The 15,419-nt window shown below is 46.1% G+C and overlaps 1 protein-coding gene across 1 annotated transcript; it reads left to right on the top strand.

Annotated features, from left to right (window-relative positions):
* Positions 1-1,489: 1,489 nt before the first annotated feature.
* Tmem41a (transmembrane protein 41A) lies at positions 1,490-12,256 on the top strand. The gene is made up of 5 exons (XM_004654313.2): positions 1,490-1,668; positions 4,562-4,715; positions 6,272-6,433; positions 8,251-8,389; positions 11,365-12,256. Exons 1-5 carry the CDS (start codon positions 1,550-1,552, stop codon positions 11,583-11,585), a joined length of 795 nt encoding a protein of 264 aa, XP_004654370.1. The 5' UTR covers positions 1,490-1,549; the 3' UTR covers positions 11,586-12,256.
* Positions 12,257-15,419: the final 3,163 nt, after the last annotated feature.

Consider the following 15,419-nt stretch of genomic DNA (forward strand, 5'->3'; position numbering starts at 1 on the left):
GACATTGAATAATTCCTCTTTTTTTTTTTGAGACAAGATCTCATATTCTAACTTGTCTTCAAACTTGCTATATAGCTGAAGATGACTTTGAACTTCTGATCCTCCTACCTTTACCTCCTGAGTGCTGGGATTACAGGTGTGCACTACCACACCTGTTTGTTTGTTTTTTTGTCATTCTGGGAAACAAACTCAGGCCTTTGTGCCTGCTAGGAAAGAACTCTACCACTTGAGCTCCATTACAGGTGTACACCAGGTATTTACATGGGTAAGGGGGATCACGCAGGTCCTCACGGTTGCAAGGCAAGCACTTTGCTGACAACTCTCTCTCCAGCTCTCATAGTACATTATTAACCATGTAACTTTATTTCATCTTTATCTTATCTACGTGGTAACTGTCATGCCTTTGGGCAGATCTGTGAGGGCATTTCCAGGAAGGGTTAACTGAGAGGGGAAAGACCCTTTCCTAGAGTAGGCAGCCTTTCTGGTGGCACCCCAGAAATCAAGGTCCAAAGCAAAAGTCGTGCTTTCTTCTGCCAGCCTCTGCTCCCTGCTGCGAAGGGTATCTAATTCGTTGTTGCCATCCTGCTCTGACTGTGAAACCCAGCTTGTTCCATCTTCCAACTTCCAACATGGGCTCCATGAAGTTGGGACTGCTGAGGCATCCAGCCTTGGGGACTGTGCGGCTATTGGGTTCTTAGGCTGTGTGGTGTGCAAAGTCATTGTTAGATGATCTAGTAAATATTATTTGTAATACATATTCTTTTGGTTCAGTGCCTCTAGAGAATTCTCTAGTGGTCCTGGTTCAGGCCTACATCATTTTCTATCAGGACAGTTGAGAGTTGTTAACTCAGCATGCATTCTAATCACTTGATTTGACAGGTATGCATACTAACATGGAAACAGAATTATTATTATTTTTTTTACCTTTTAAAAAATTATTTATTTGAGAAACAGGCAGATAGAGAGGAGAGAGAGCATGGGCACGGCATTAGGGCCTTTAGCCACTGCAGATGAAATCCAGACGCATGTGCCACGTTGTGCATCTGGCTTTACGTAGGTACTGGGGAATTGAACCTGTCCTTTGGCTTTGCTGGCAAGCGCCTTAACCGCTAAGTCATCTCTCTAGCCCTTTATTTATTTATTTATTTGTATGTGTATACGGTAGGCCTACGTGGTTCTACATTTGCTGGCCACATTCCCTTTGTATGCCAGAGGCTGTGGGCAAGACCGGATCTGCAAGCTGGCTGTGGGCAGCTTTCAGGACTCACCCCTAAATCTCCCGACTCTGCCACAAAGGTGGCGCCGTGGGCGCTTGCAGGACCGGTGGAGAAGAAGACGAGGAGGAACAGGCGCCCTTGGCCCACAGGCCGACCCAGGCTTTCTGGGCAGGGGCGGAGCCTGCGGCCGAGAGGGGGCGGAGCTTGTCGTAGACCCGCCCCGGTCCGTCCGTCAACCTGCTCCGCCGGCTCAGTGCGCGGGCCGCGAGGTGTCGGCGCTGCAACGAGTGGAGCAGCTCCTCTGTGGCCCGCCGGCCGGGCGCCGCGCCGGTATGCGCCGCCTGCTGGGCCTCCTCGTGGTCTTCGTGGGCTGCACCTTTGCGTTATACTTGCTGTCCACGAGACTGCCCTCGGGGCGCAGAGTGACCTCCGCCGGGGAGCCCGAAGGCAGGTGCGTGGGGAGGGGCCGGAGGCGAGGGACCTGGGCCGAGGATGGAGGCGGCGGAGGTCGGCTCGTGTCTGTCAGCACAGGCCGGGTACAAGGCAGCGGGCACCGGCTGGGAGCTTCGTGTGGCCGGGGTAGATTTGCAGGGGTGATTGGCGGCGTGCGACCCGGGCCTTCCCGGAGCCACACTTGTCCACTCTCAGCCGCGAGGCTCCTTTCCAGCCGTCCCGAGGCCGGTGTGGACGCTCATGCCCTTCTTGTCCACTTTCGGGCTCTCTCCTTTCCCCATTCTACTTTGATCAGATCAGCCCTTAGGCCTTTAAGGCGTTAATCTCCAGGGGGAATGTCGCACGGACCTCGGGTTATTCACGAGTTAATTCTCGGGTCGCCTCTCTTGGCTCTCCACACTTTTCCTGTTCTCCTGATTAACTAGGCGAGTCACAGGCTGAATAATACCTACCCGGCCGGTTTTCGTGATTGCAGCATACTATTTATAAAGTGCATGGAAGTGCGCCCGTCACATCGATGCATTCTCGAGGGATTTACTGATATTTGAATATTAGGGCAACTGGTTTCACTTGCTGTTGCCCCTTACTGGAGCTAAGAAGGATTTCTTGTGGCTGTAGGAGGTGCTAAGACTAGCATTCTGTGACAACGTGGAGAGGTGGCTCATCACTTGCCTCTGATGGAATCAGGAGCTGTTCAGATGGCAGAGGCAAGGTAGCCTTTGCACTGTGACCCTTGAACAAGGCTGGGCGTGCACTGGACACTGGACTGAGCACGGTGAAAAAGGAAGCTCTTCAAAAGAGTTCATTTCAAGCCTACCTTATTTTCAAGAAAGTTGTATTCATGATGTGGGGTCAGATATACTTTTCCAGAAGATGTCTTATTGGCTTGTTGGTAATGATAAAACAGTTATTCTTGTTTGGTACCTGAGAAGGAATGGGGAGGGTGAGCAGTGTGACATCTGAACCGTTCTGGACTTGCCAAAGAGGCCTTGAAAGGAAGGTAACTTAGAACGCTTATCTAGAAATGAATCTGCCTGCCTCCTAAGAATAGCCAGGCATGGTGGCTTATGCCTGGAATCCCAGCACTGTGTAGGCTGAGATAGAAGTAGCATGAGTTTGAGCCCAGCCTGGGCTTCAGAGTGAGTTCCAGGTCACTCTAGGAAAAAGTGAGACCTTACCTCAAAAAGGGGGGCAGGGCAGCATGGAGGAGATAGCTCAGTGGATAAAGTACTTGCTGAGCAACTCTGAGTACTGAGTTCAGATCCCCAGATCCCACTTAAAAGCAGTACAGCTGGACATGGTGGCACACGCCTTTAATTCCAGCACTTGAGAGGCAGAGGTAGGAGGATCGCCATGAGTTTGAGGCCACCCTGAGAGACTATATAGTGAATTCCAGGTCAGCCTGGACTAGAGCAAGACCCTACCTTGGAAAACCAAAACAAAAAAAAAAGCAATACATCTACAGTGAGAGGGAAGGTGGAGGCAGGAGAATTTCCTTAAAGCTCACAACATGGAGAGACCTTGCCTCAAAACAAAGTAAAGGGCAAGGATTGACCCCAGAATTATCCTCTGACCTCCATGCACATGCTGTGACTCATGCTGTTACTCAAAAACACACTTAAAATTTTTTAAAATAATTTTTATTTATTTATTTGAGAGACAATGAGAGAGAGGGAAAGAGAATGTATTGGTGTGCCAGGGACACTTGTGCCACCACCTATGTACCTGGTTTACGTGGGTCCTGGGGAATTGAACCTGGGTCTTTTGGCTTTGCAGGCAAGTGCCTTAACTGTTAAGCCATTCCTCCAGCCCCTCAAAAACACACTTTTAATCCCAGCACTCAGGAGGCAGGGCAGAGGTAGGAGGACAGCTGAGAATTTGAGGCCACCCTGAGACTACATAGTGAATTCTAGGTCAGCCCGGGCTAGAGTGAGACTCTACCTCAAAGCTCCCCTCCCCCCTCCAAACACACACACACACACACACACACACACACACACACACACACACACAGAGAGAGAGAGAGAGAGAGAGAGAGAGAGAGAGAGAGAGAAAATGATTTTTTAAAATAGAAGAATAGATCAAAGAGTTTAAAGGTAAAACTTGATGATAGAGTTCATGCTTAGGATATGGGAGGCCTTGGGGTTGGTCTTCAGCATAAATAAATAAAGGAAGTTTGAATATCCAATGCCAAATCTTCCTTTTTTAGATAAGGAAAGTGAGGCTCATGGTCTAGCCCAAGGTTACACAACTGGAAAATGGTAGAGTGAGGGAAGCAGCTCAGGTCTCTTGCTTCTGTGCTGGGAATCTTCTATCTTTATATTTTATTTATTTATTTGAGAGAGAGAGAGAAACAGATAGAGAGAATGGGCACGCCAGTGGCCTGTAGCCCCTGCAAATGAGCTCCAGATGCATATGTCCCCTTGTGCATCTGGCCTACATGGTTCCTTGGGAATCAAACCAGGGTCCTTAGGCTTCACAGGCAAGTGCCTTAACTGCTAAGCCATCTCTCCAGCCCCTGCCTTTATTTTTTATTTAATTTTTTTTTTTTTTCGAGGTAGGGTCTTACTCTGTCTAGCCTAGGCTGACCTGGGATTCACTATGGAGTCTCAGGCTGGCCTCAAACTCACGGTGATCCTCCTACCTCTTCCTCCCGAGGGCTGGGATCAAAGGCGTGCGCCACCACGCCTGGCTCATGCTGGAACTCTTCTGTCTGCCTCTGTTGTGTTGTAATCAACTTCATGTCATATTGGGTTCTTATGTCTGTGTTCCCAGCAGACTAATGATGGGCATGTTTATAAACTTACTTTGGAAAGACGAGTAACTTTTCCAAGGCCATAATCCTCTTCTGGATCCGTGTTTCCATCTCATCTGATTTTCCAAATCCCTAGGTCGCTGTGGTTCCCTTCTGATTTAGCCGAGCTGCGGGAGCTCTCTGAGGTCCTTCGGGAGTACCGGAAGGAGCACCAGACCTACGTGTTCCTGCTCTTCTGCAGCGCCTACCTCTACAAGCAGGGTTTTGCCATCCCTGGCTCCAGCTTCCTGGTCAGTGTCCTGCCCTCCATCCAACCTTGTTTCACTGTCTGTAAAATATGGCTGATCCTCCAGAGACCCTGCAGTGGTGTGGGAGGATGAAATGGAACACGCGTGGAGAGGCTGATAGAGCAGGCATTGGGCGTGCTGCTATCCTGGGTTTCCTTCTGTCATGCTACCGTTTCCTTCCCCAGCACCTTTTCTCTATTGGAGGCTCAGCTTGGATCTACCCAAGCAAATTTTGGTTGGAAACTAGAAGTAAATATGTCCAAGAGAGGCAGCGAGCTAGGTGGTGTGGAAGACGAGGGGCAGACCCTGTGGGGCTATCTCCCATCAGGAGCCAATTCTGCTTCAGGGCAAAGGGCCAGCTGCTATTTGGTGGGTGTTCCACCTGGACCTGGGGGGCATCCTGGCTCTACCTGGTGGGATTTTTGGCCACAATGCTTAATCTCTTACTTGTAGAAAGAGGTAAGGATAATGCTGGGCATGGTGGCAAATGCCTTTAATACCAACACTTGGGAGGCAGAGGTAGGAGGATCGCCATGAGTTCAAGACCACCCTGAGACCACAGAGTGAATTCCAGGTCAGCCTGGGCTAGAGGGAGAGCCTACCTTGAAGGGCCAAATAAGAAAGAAAGAAAGAAAGAAAGAAAGAAAGAAAGAAAGAAGGAAGGAAGGAAGGAAGGAAGGAAGGAAGGAAGGGAGGTAAAGATATGGCATAGGCACAGGATGTACCAAGGACTGCTTATATAAGACACTGTACAGGTGCATACACCGTGGATGCTCAGCAGTTCCCCACATCTCCCTGCTGAGGTTCCCTTTTGCTGACTTGCTTGCGTTTGTTCATTTGCTTATTCATATGTTAAGACAAGCTCTCACTTTATAGCCTAGCCAGGCCTGGAACTCATACTGTAGTCCAGGCTGGCTCTAAAGCCATGGTAACTCTGCCTCAGTCTCTCATGTGCTGAGATTTTAGGAGTGTATCACCACACTTGGTTTTTCCCTTTTGCTTTTTCTCTTGGATCCCATGCTTTGGCAGGATGATATTTACTAATCTAATCACATTCAAAGTATTGGTTCTCTTTTTCATCTTTATGAAACTAAGATTTTAATTTTCAGCTAATGCTTTGGTCAACATGGGACCCCCCCACTGTTAGCTTATAGCATAAAGGCAGTTCCAGCAAAATACAAAAACAAAGGAACATCTTACATAGCTTACTGAAGGAACACTGATGGTTTGTGCAATAGTAAAAATAGCTGGGCTTCATTTCTGCCTTCTTGGAGGTGATTGCTAAAGGGCTTCTATAGCCCATGTTGGGGTCAAGTGCTGACTATATATACCCTCCCTTTTAACTTGCTCCTGCCCCCAGCTTTAATCCTTATTCTTGTTTGGAAGGTGAAAGGACAGGCTAGGCTTGTATTTCGCAGTGTCGTTGTTCCCTCTAAAATGGGCATTGGGGTTTGGCTGGGATAGCCACGGAAGGAGAAGCGGTCTATGACTCAAGCTCCAGGACAGGTTGGCTGGCAGCTGTTGTACGTTCTCATGGCTGAGGGTGTGCTTTCTTTCAGAATGTTCTTGCTGGTGCCCTGTTTGGGCCATGGCTGGGGCTTCTGCTGTGCTGTGTGCTGACCTCCGTGGGCGCCACGTGCTGCTACCTGCTCTCCAGTACTTTTGGCAAACAGCTGGTCGTTTCCTACTTTCCTGATAAAGTAGCCGTGCTTCAGCGGAAGGTAAGGACGAGGAACATCTGAGTGCTGGGTTCCTGAGTGTCCCCCGTGGTCTGAGAAAAGTGAGGAGCAGCAACTTCCCACAACCTGCCTTTACTCTGCCTTAGCAGTCAGAGAGGTTCTTTTGAGCCTAAAGGAGGCACCTGGGATCAAATCTTAGCACCTCTTATTATTTACTCTGGTTTTATTTTTATTTTTAAATTTTGTTGTTCATTTTTATTTATTTATTTGAGAGCAACAGACAGAGAGAGAAAGAGGCAGATAGAGAGAGAATGGACACACCAGGGCCTCCAGCCACTGAAAATGAACTCCAGACGCGTGTGCCCCCTTGTGCATCTGGCTAACGTGGGTCCTGGGGAATCGAGCCGCCTTGAACTGGGGTCCTTTGGCTTCATAGGCAAGCGCTTAACCACTAAGCCATCTCTACAGCCCTTTACTCTGGTTTTAGATAAGTTTCTGATTTCTCTCATTCTCAGGTACCATTAAAAAAATATTTTATTTATTTATTTATTTATTTATTTGAGAGTGAGAAAGAGGAAGATGGAGAGAGAATGGACACACCAGGGCCCTCCAGCTCTTACAAATGAACTCCAGACACATGCACCACCTTGTGTATCTGGCTTACGTGGGTCCTGGGGAATCAAACACGGGTCCTTTGGCTTTGCAGGCAAATGCTTGCAAAACTGTTAAGCCATCTCTCCAGCCCTCAGATACCATTATTTATTTATTTGTTTGTTTATTTACTTATTTTTCAAGGTAGGGTCTCACTCTAGCTCAGGCTGACCTGGATTTCACTATGTAGTCTCAGGGTAGCCTCACGCTCATGGCAATCCTCCTACCTCTGCCTCCCAAGTGCTGGGATTAAAGGCGTGTGCCACCATTACCTCTGATTTGATTTTAATGCAGGGTCTCATGTAACCCAGGTTAGTCTTGAATGTACTATGTAGTCAGGGCTTGCCTTGAGTTTCTGGTCCTTCTTCCTCCATGTCCTAAGTACTAGGATTACAGGTGTGCAGTACAGTTGGCTAGGTTTTGTTTGTTTTGTTTTTCTGAGACAGGGTGTATTAGTCAGGGTTCTCTAGAGGAACAGAATTGCTAGAATGAATTATTTTAAAAAGGGAATTTATTGGATTAGCTTACAGTAGTCCAATAGCAGTTGCAGGCCCAAGAATCACTGAACCTGGTAGCTGCTCAGTCCACGTGGCCAGATGCCTCAGCAGTCCCGACCCAGCACTGCAGATGGTGCTGGAAAGCCTGGAGGCTTCCTGAGGAGCCGCTGGGTTTCGATCCACGTGGGTCTTCAGTTGATGTTGGTCTTTAGTCCGCACTGGTCTTCAATCCACGCTAGAAGGTAGGGAGCAGCTCCGGCAGCCAAGTGGAAGGACGGAAGGAAAAAAGGGAACTCTTCTACCCAGAGCTTCCTTATATCAAGTCCCTCTCTGAGCGGGCCACCCACTCTGGGGGAAGGGCTCACCCTGGGAGAAAGACCTCCTCCTTTAGTTGATCCTTCCTAGAAGCAGCCTGTGGGTTACTAAACAGATCAAATTGACAACACCTTAACTATCACACAGGGTATATAGCACAGATTGGACTGGACCTCACTAGGTAGTGCAAGCTGGCCTAGAACTCATGGAAGTCCTCCTGCTTCAACCTCCTGAGTGCTGGGATTACAAGTGTGAGCCACCATATCCAGCTCGTACGTTTTCAAAATGAGGAAAGGTTTCTACCATAAAGGGTGTAGGAAGAGCTGGGAAGAACAGTACCAGGAGCGCCCCCTCTCCCCCACATTCTGCTTCCTGATTCTTGGCTCTTTGTTGCAGGTGGAGGAGAACAGAAACAGCTTGTTCTTCTTCTTACTGTTTTTGAGACTTTTCCCCATGACACCAAACTGGTTCTTGAACCTCTCAGCCCCGATTCTGAACATCCCCATTGTGCAGTTCTTTTTCTCAGTTCTTATCGGTAAGATGTTGGTATGGGTTGGGGAGGTGACTTTGAGTTTTGAGAGCTGTGGTAGGAGGACCGCTCTTGATCACTTTTCATTTGGGCATGTGCCTAGCTGCAAAAAGACAGGTTTTCCCAGTACATCTTCAAGCCTGGCACCTAAAATAATTTCAAGTCTATTGGCTTGAACATGAAAATCTGTAGAAATGGAATAACTAAAGATGGTACATTGTATATTGCATTTTTAAATTTTTTATATTTATTTATGTATTAGGGAAAGAGAAAAGGGGAGAGAGTGCCAGGGCCTCTAGCCACTGCAAATGAACTCCAGATGCATGTGCCACCATGTGTGTCTGGCTAATGTGGGTTCTGGGGAGTCAAACCTAGGTCCTTAGGCTTCGCAGGCAAATGCCTTAACTGCTATGCCATCTCTCCAGCCCTGTAGCTGTACTTTTTAGTGCCTCTTACATGCCAAGCATGTACTAGGCACTAGGATTAGGGGGCTAATCTCTATAAAGCACATGACTTGGCCCACAAGAAGTGCTAGTAGGCAGAGCAGAGTTGTTGGGAGATCAGAGCGAGGACTGCCTTTCTGGACCCTTGGCCCCTTTTTGACAAAGTTCTGCATAGGAAAGGGTTGTGCTTTCTGATCACTGCATGGCCACCAGCCGGCTACTTACCTTCAGTGAGCCAGGTGACCAGATGAGAGGCTGAGACTACAGCAGTTTCTCCAAGTATTCGTCAAGTTGTGTGGACGTTAGAGTGCTAACATCCTAACAAATCATTGACTGTTTACTCTGTCCATACTTAAGTAAACCGTCACCCTCCTTAAGCCTGAAGCAAGGACGTTCCTTCTCTCTTACAGCATGGAGGGAATGACATTCAGGGCTTATAGGTCTAACATAACAAATCTGCAGTGGAGCAGCTGCTATTAATAGGGAATGCCTGAGAGAAATTGAGAGCTTCCATCAAGCAAGGTCAACCACAGCCAGTTCTGATCATATCAGCTTTCAGAGTATCTCAGCTAATGGGAGTTAACAGCTTGTCATTACCTAAGTGGCATCAGGCTTGGAAAGACTCTGGAGTCCAGAGTGCCTTCATGAATGACAAGCTGTATGGCCCTGAGTGGTCGGTGTTGTCATCTCCCATGTACTTCATCCACTGTAGACAAAGAATGGCTTGCTGGGGTCCCAGCCCATCAGAAACGCAGGAGTGGAGGTGACATCTACAATGCAGATTTCTGGTCTTTATTGTAGAACCAAGGAACAGGAATCTCTGCGGTGGAGCCTGAGAATGTGTTTCTTTTATTATTATTTTTAGTTATTATTGCAGAGTCATGCTATGTAGACCAGTGTGGTAGTTTAAATGTATGTCTCCTCATAGACTCAGGTGTTTTTATTAACCCTTGTAACATGGGTCTCCAGGCGCCTGGCTGGAGGAGATGTCACTGGGGGCAGGCCTGCATTCCAGCCCAAAGGTGTGCAGAGAGGTGTGAGCTCTGGCACGGTCCCTGCTGCTCGCTTCACTTTTGTGCTTTTTGCTTTCGGAGTTTGCTGGCTGGGTGGTTTCCCTCTGTGCTGGGATTTATAAATGGGAACCAGCTTCTCCTGCCATAGATGGAACCTCCCCCTGGATCTGTAAGCTTGAAATAACCCCTTCTTTCTGTAAACTGTGTGTGGTTTGGATGTTTATCCCAGCAACATGAAGCCATCTACAACACCCAGGCTGGCCTCAAACTTATGGCAAGCCTCCTGCCTCAGCCGCCAATGTGCACCACTCTGCATGACGCTAAGGGAGTGTTAGCCACCTGCTGTCCAGCCACCAGCCAGACTTTTGTCATTTAGTGTTTTTGTTGATTTTTTTTTTTTTTTTTTGGTTTGGTTTGGTTTGGTTTGGTTTTTTTGAGGTAGAATCTTGCACTAGCTGACAATGGAATGGAATTCACTATGTAGTCTCAGGCTGGCCTTGAATTACAGTGATCCTCCTACTTCTGCCTCCCAGGTGCTGGGATCAAAGGCATGTGTCACCACACCCGGTTTTTGCTGAATTTTTTTAAAAAAATATCTATTTTTTTATGTGAGAGAAAGGCAGAAGGAAAGAGAGTGGATATGCCAAGGCCTCTATCCACTGCAAAAAATACTCCAGGCGCATGTGCCAGCTTGTGTATCTAGCTTTATGTGGGTCCTGTGAATCTAACTAGGGTCCTTTGGCTTTGCAGGCAAGTGCCTTAACCACTAAGCCATCTCTCTAGCCCTTTTGATGAATCTTTAAAGACAGTGCTAACTATAAAAAGTAGTAATACTTCTAAGAAACTTTTTAGTTTTTCAAGGTAGGGTCTCACTCTAGCTCAGGCTGACCTGGAATTCACTATGTAGTCTCAGGGTAGCCTTGAACTCACAGTGATCCTCCTACCTCAGCCCCCAAATGCTGGGATTAAAGGTGTGTGCCACCATGCCCAGGTTAAGAAACTTTTTCTTTGATTTTTAAAAAAATCTTATACATTCTGTACATTTTATGATAGGGCTTCTCCATTTTGGTCTATAGGACCAATCTTCAGTTAATGTGCAAACCTTATGTGGTTTTTTTTTTGTTGTTGTTGTTGTTCCTTCCTGACTTACCTTTATTTCTATGTATATTCATTTGATTTTGCTATTTGTATTTTGTATTTGATTTGCTATTTGCTATTTTCTCATTGTGATGTGTGTGTGTATATGTATGTGTGTGTGTGTGTGTGTGTGTGTATATATATATATATATATATATATATAAACTTTTTTTTGGTATGTGTTTGTAAACCATCTTAAGTCCTTCTGTTGAATAAGGCAAATGTGCATAGGAAGGGAGGGAAGAGAATAGAGAGGAAGATGCTTAGGGGTCAAGAGTGGGATGATAAACAGTGGGCTGACTGTTCTGAATTCCCAGTCATCTTTGCTAAAGCACCATTTTCCATGTGTCCTGCCCCCACTGATGGGCCGTTTTCCCTTTCCTTCCAGGTTTAATTCCATACAATTTCATCTGTGTGCAGACAGGCTCCATCCTGTCAACCCTCACCTCTCTGGATGCTCTGTTCTCCTGGGAAACTATCTTGAAGCTTTTGGCCATAGCATTGGTGGCCTTGGTTCCTGGAACGCTCATTAAAAAGTTTAGCCAGAAACACCTGCGGCTGAGTGAAACAAGCAACATCAACCACGTAAACAGTCGAAAAGACACGTGATGTGAACTTTGCGCTTGCCATAGCCTTTGACTCTACTGCTTTGTATAAAGGGCATGGACCCTGAGAAGTCCTCATTGTGTCTTAGTTACCTCAGCAGGTGCTTTGGACAGTGTTCATCTGTGTAAGAGGCTTGTTAAAAGGACAGTCTGCTCTGGAAGGTGAATTAATTGTATCTGATGCTCATTCCAGTCCTGACTTAGCAGGACTGTGAAATGGATTGCCTTGTAGAAAATACTGTTTCCATTGTATGGGCTGACAAGGGGCTCAAGTCTGTTCGCTTTGCCTCTTGTCTGTCCCAGTGTTGCGTTGGGAGAAGATGAGGTTGGCCTTGCATGACAGGCTGTGTAACAGGTGTGATTCTATTAAGTCTCCGTGGATGTCAGTATCAGTGCTGATTTGTGAGTCCATATTGCGGACATCACTCCTTACCCTCTGGTAGTCTGTCAAAGAGTTCTTCTGTACATTTTGCTGATGACCTACCTCTACCATATACCAAGGGAAACAAACTGACGAGCTGCCAATGACTGCACACATAGCTTAACTGCAATGACTTCTGCGGTACGCTTGTGTTGAGAAACACTGATGTTACCATGTACGTCTAATCTCATGGCTCTGTGTCCTGACAAGTGGTTTCAAACAGACTAGTAAAAATAAATGGAGCCAACTCTGTATGTTCTGGAGAAATTCTTAACCCAGGGTAGGGGAGAGGGGGAGAACATGCTCATTGACTATGGTGAGACTATGGGAGCTAAGAGATGACTGATGGTTATTCAACTGGAATTTCAGCTGGCAGAGACCAGGGAAAATGGCCCTTACTTTGTCAAGGTGCAGCCCCTGCCAGCCTTAGATGAGACCCATATAGAGAACACTGGTGCAATTCTATTATTCTCTCATCAGGAAAAGTCAAGATCTCAAACCACGTTTGAGAAATTGTGACCGTAGCCAGGCATGGTGGCACACACCTTTAATCCCAGCTCTCAGGAGACTGAGGTAGGAGGATCACCATGAATTCAAGGCCACCCCAGTCTACAGAATGAATTCCAGGTCAGCCTGAGCTACAGCAAGATCCAACCTTGAAAAAAAACAAAACAAAACAAAGAAATTGTGACCTTAGAGGTGGGCTGACAAAAAGACCTCCCTTTGTGCTCCAATCCAATCACGTGAGAACCATTGCTCCAAGTGTCCTGTTGTCAGTGATTATGAGGCTGTGCAGGGAAGAATATAGTGCTGAGTACATGAAGTTGGCCTGGAGTGTTTTGGAGCTGGTTGATAATGGCATGTAGTGGTGTTTTGGTTTCTGGCCTTGTGAACAAACAATACATGGATTGTGAAGCAAGGCAGGAATTCCTTGGATTTCAACTATGTTCTGTTCTGGAGAATTCAGTTTCAGGAAAGTCAAGCAAGACTACTTTACCTTTTATAAACTGAGACATAAGGGCATGGGGAAAAAGCCATTTAATCAATAAGAATGTGTTGGAGCCGAGGAGATGGCTCAGAAGTTAAAGGCACTTGCTTGCAAAGCCTGACAGCCAAGGTTCAATTCCCCAGCCACACAAATGGATGAAAGAAAAGCACAAGCGTCACTTTTGTTTGCAGGGGCAAGAGACTCTGGCATGTATGCACACGTAAATAAACATTAAAAAACAAGGTTGTGTTCACACTGAGGGGATGTCAATGCTACCACATAGAGAACACGTAAAAGTCTAGGTTACAGGCTGGGGACATGGCTCAGCAGGTAAAAATGCTTGCTGTGCAAACGTGAAGGCCTGATTTGTCCTGAGTTCAGTTCCCCAGCTCCCATGTAAGAAGGTGGTGTGGTCATGCATTCCTGTAACCCTAGTCCTGGGAGGAACAGAGAGAATTGCTGGGGCTCACTGGCCAGTCAGTGTGACCAAAAATGGCAGCTCTGGTTAGTGAGTGACTCCTCTCAAGGAAATATGTAGATGAGTCTAGGGAGGATATCTGGTGCTCTCCTCTGGTCTCTGCACACATGCATGTGCATGGGGTATCTGCATCTGCACATACATGGGCATGCCTCCCCACCCCACCCCCATGCACCACACATCACATACTGCATAGACATACAACAAATAAAAAATTAGGAAACCAAGAAACTCCAAAATGATTACTTCCATTACTTAGGAGGCTAGGAGAGTAACTTAGCACAATGAGGCTCTGACGTAAATGTCTAGTACTTATTCAGTCCTACTAAAAATGGGCTTAATTGTAGAAGGATAAATTTCATTGGTACTAAAGGTTTAAAATATTTGAACTTCAGGTAGGCCATCCCAAATCATCTTGCATCAGAGCTGGCATCCTCAACTTCCCGGATAGGAGCTCCCCCAGAATTTTGCAACCAGGTTTATGTGTTGTGGTAAGGTCTGTTATAATTTCAGAGTGGACACAGGCTTCTTCATCCCTGTGCTAAACAATTGTAAGGAAATTTTATTCAAGGACATGATCTAGAAAGAGAAATGAAAATCAAATGTTTTTCTGCAGTACAAATTGAAACTCATCTTGGGGTTAGTCAAAATCAGACACTCAAAGAATGTGGACATTCATCCCCAGGGGGTTACACTTTCAGTCAGTGATGAAGCTTGAAATCACAGTCCTGTGAGGCTCCTTGAAGCACTGTTGCAGCTGACAGGACTGAAAGGTTTCAATTCCCTGAGCTCTTGATACAGCACTCTTCCAAGTGACTACAAGCTATTCTACAGAAACATGCATCCATTCAAGAGGTTCCTGGTTTCCACCAACAGGCAGTGGAGGACAAGGTGGGGATAGAGAAAGTATTTGTTCTCTTTTAACCTTTTCATAGGACACCATCCTTCTCTGAAACCTCTAGTTAATTCTACTCAAAAAGCGTTCAATGTGGACTTTATTCACATCTTGAGAATACAGTGAATGACTGAGAATTCAACACTATTTCTCTAACACATTCATAATACTTAGTCTAGATAAGGTGACATTAGCATGAAAAGATAGTCAAGATGAGATGTTGAAATGCTGGTCAAGATTATGAGGTATCTGGGGGTGGGTTTCCTAGGAAGACCATCACTGAAAGGTGCCAGTCAGAAATTGAACCTCATGTTTCTTTGTTGCCAATAGAAGCAGAAAAAAAAAAAAAAAAGAAAGAAAGAAAAAACAAACTGAAGAATGAATGTTTTGTATTAAAAAGAGAGAGACAAAGTTGTAGCATAGCCATTCCAAGGAATGATGAACCACATAGATTCATGGTACAGGATGGTCTGAAGTCAGAGGATGAAAAATACTTCCCCAGCCCCGTGATCCTCCAAGTGACTATACCTCCTTGAACTTCGTGTCTTGTTACAGGATGACATTACAGCTTGATTTCTTAGCCTTCTTTTCTTCAGCTTTTAGTCTTCCTGTCATTCCCACTTTGGAGGAAAATGTTGGTTTTATGGGACCAGGCAGGAAGGAGATTACAAATAGGTGTTAAATCTCAAGACTAATCTATGAGTCCCATGCAGAAACTCTCAGTCTGATCCTCTCAGAGCATTAAATCATTCTCTTTTTGCTTCTAATGTAGTCCCATGATTTGATTTCTAAGGAATTTGAAAAGGCTTATAACTTTTGAACTACTTGTCCATCTACTCGGTCATCTGCCCACCTAGGAGCTTTCATGATCAATAGAAAATCACAGTGTATCCACTGGGCTTCAGGACAGAACATATATCCTCAGACCAGTTACTGTACACAGAATAAGGGAATACAGCTAAGGTGAATACCACGGAGCTCCCAAATGGCAGTCCCATTTTCATGCCCTCATTAAAATCACAAAAATCCATAAGAACTCCTGGTTAGCAACACACA

The sequence above is a fragment of the Jaculus jaculus genome, chromosome 5 (genome assembly GCF_020740685.1).
Source record: "Jaculus jaculus isolate mJacJac1 chromosome 5, mJacJac1.mat.Y.cur, whole genome shotgun sequence".
Classification (NCBI taxonomy): Eukaryota; Metazoa; Chordata; class Mammalia; order Rodentia; family Dipodidae; genus Jaculus; species Jaculus jaculus.

What these genes read in the sequence shown, in the direction of transcription:
- Tmem41a (XM_004654313.2), top strand. Translation starts at nt 1,550, where the DNA reads ATGCGCCGCCTGCTGGGCCTCCTCGTGGTCTTCGTGGGCTGCACCTTT. An exon ending in GCCGGGGAGCCCGAAGGCAG is followed by an intron (nt 1,669 to 4,561) that starts GTGCGTGGGGAG and finishes CCAAATCCCTAG; the next exon opens with GTCGCTGTGGTTCCCTTCTG. An exon ending in TCCCTGGCTCCAGCTTCCTG is followed by an intron (nt 4,716 to 6,271) that starts GTCAGTGTCCTG and finishes GCTTTCTTTCAG; the next exon opens with AATGTTCTTGCTGGTGCCCT.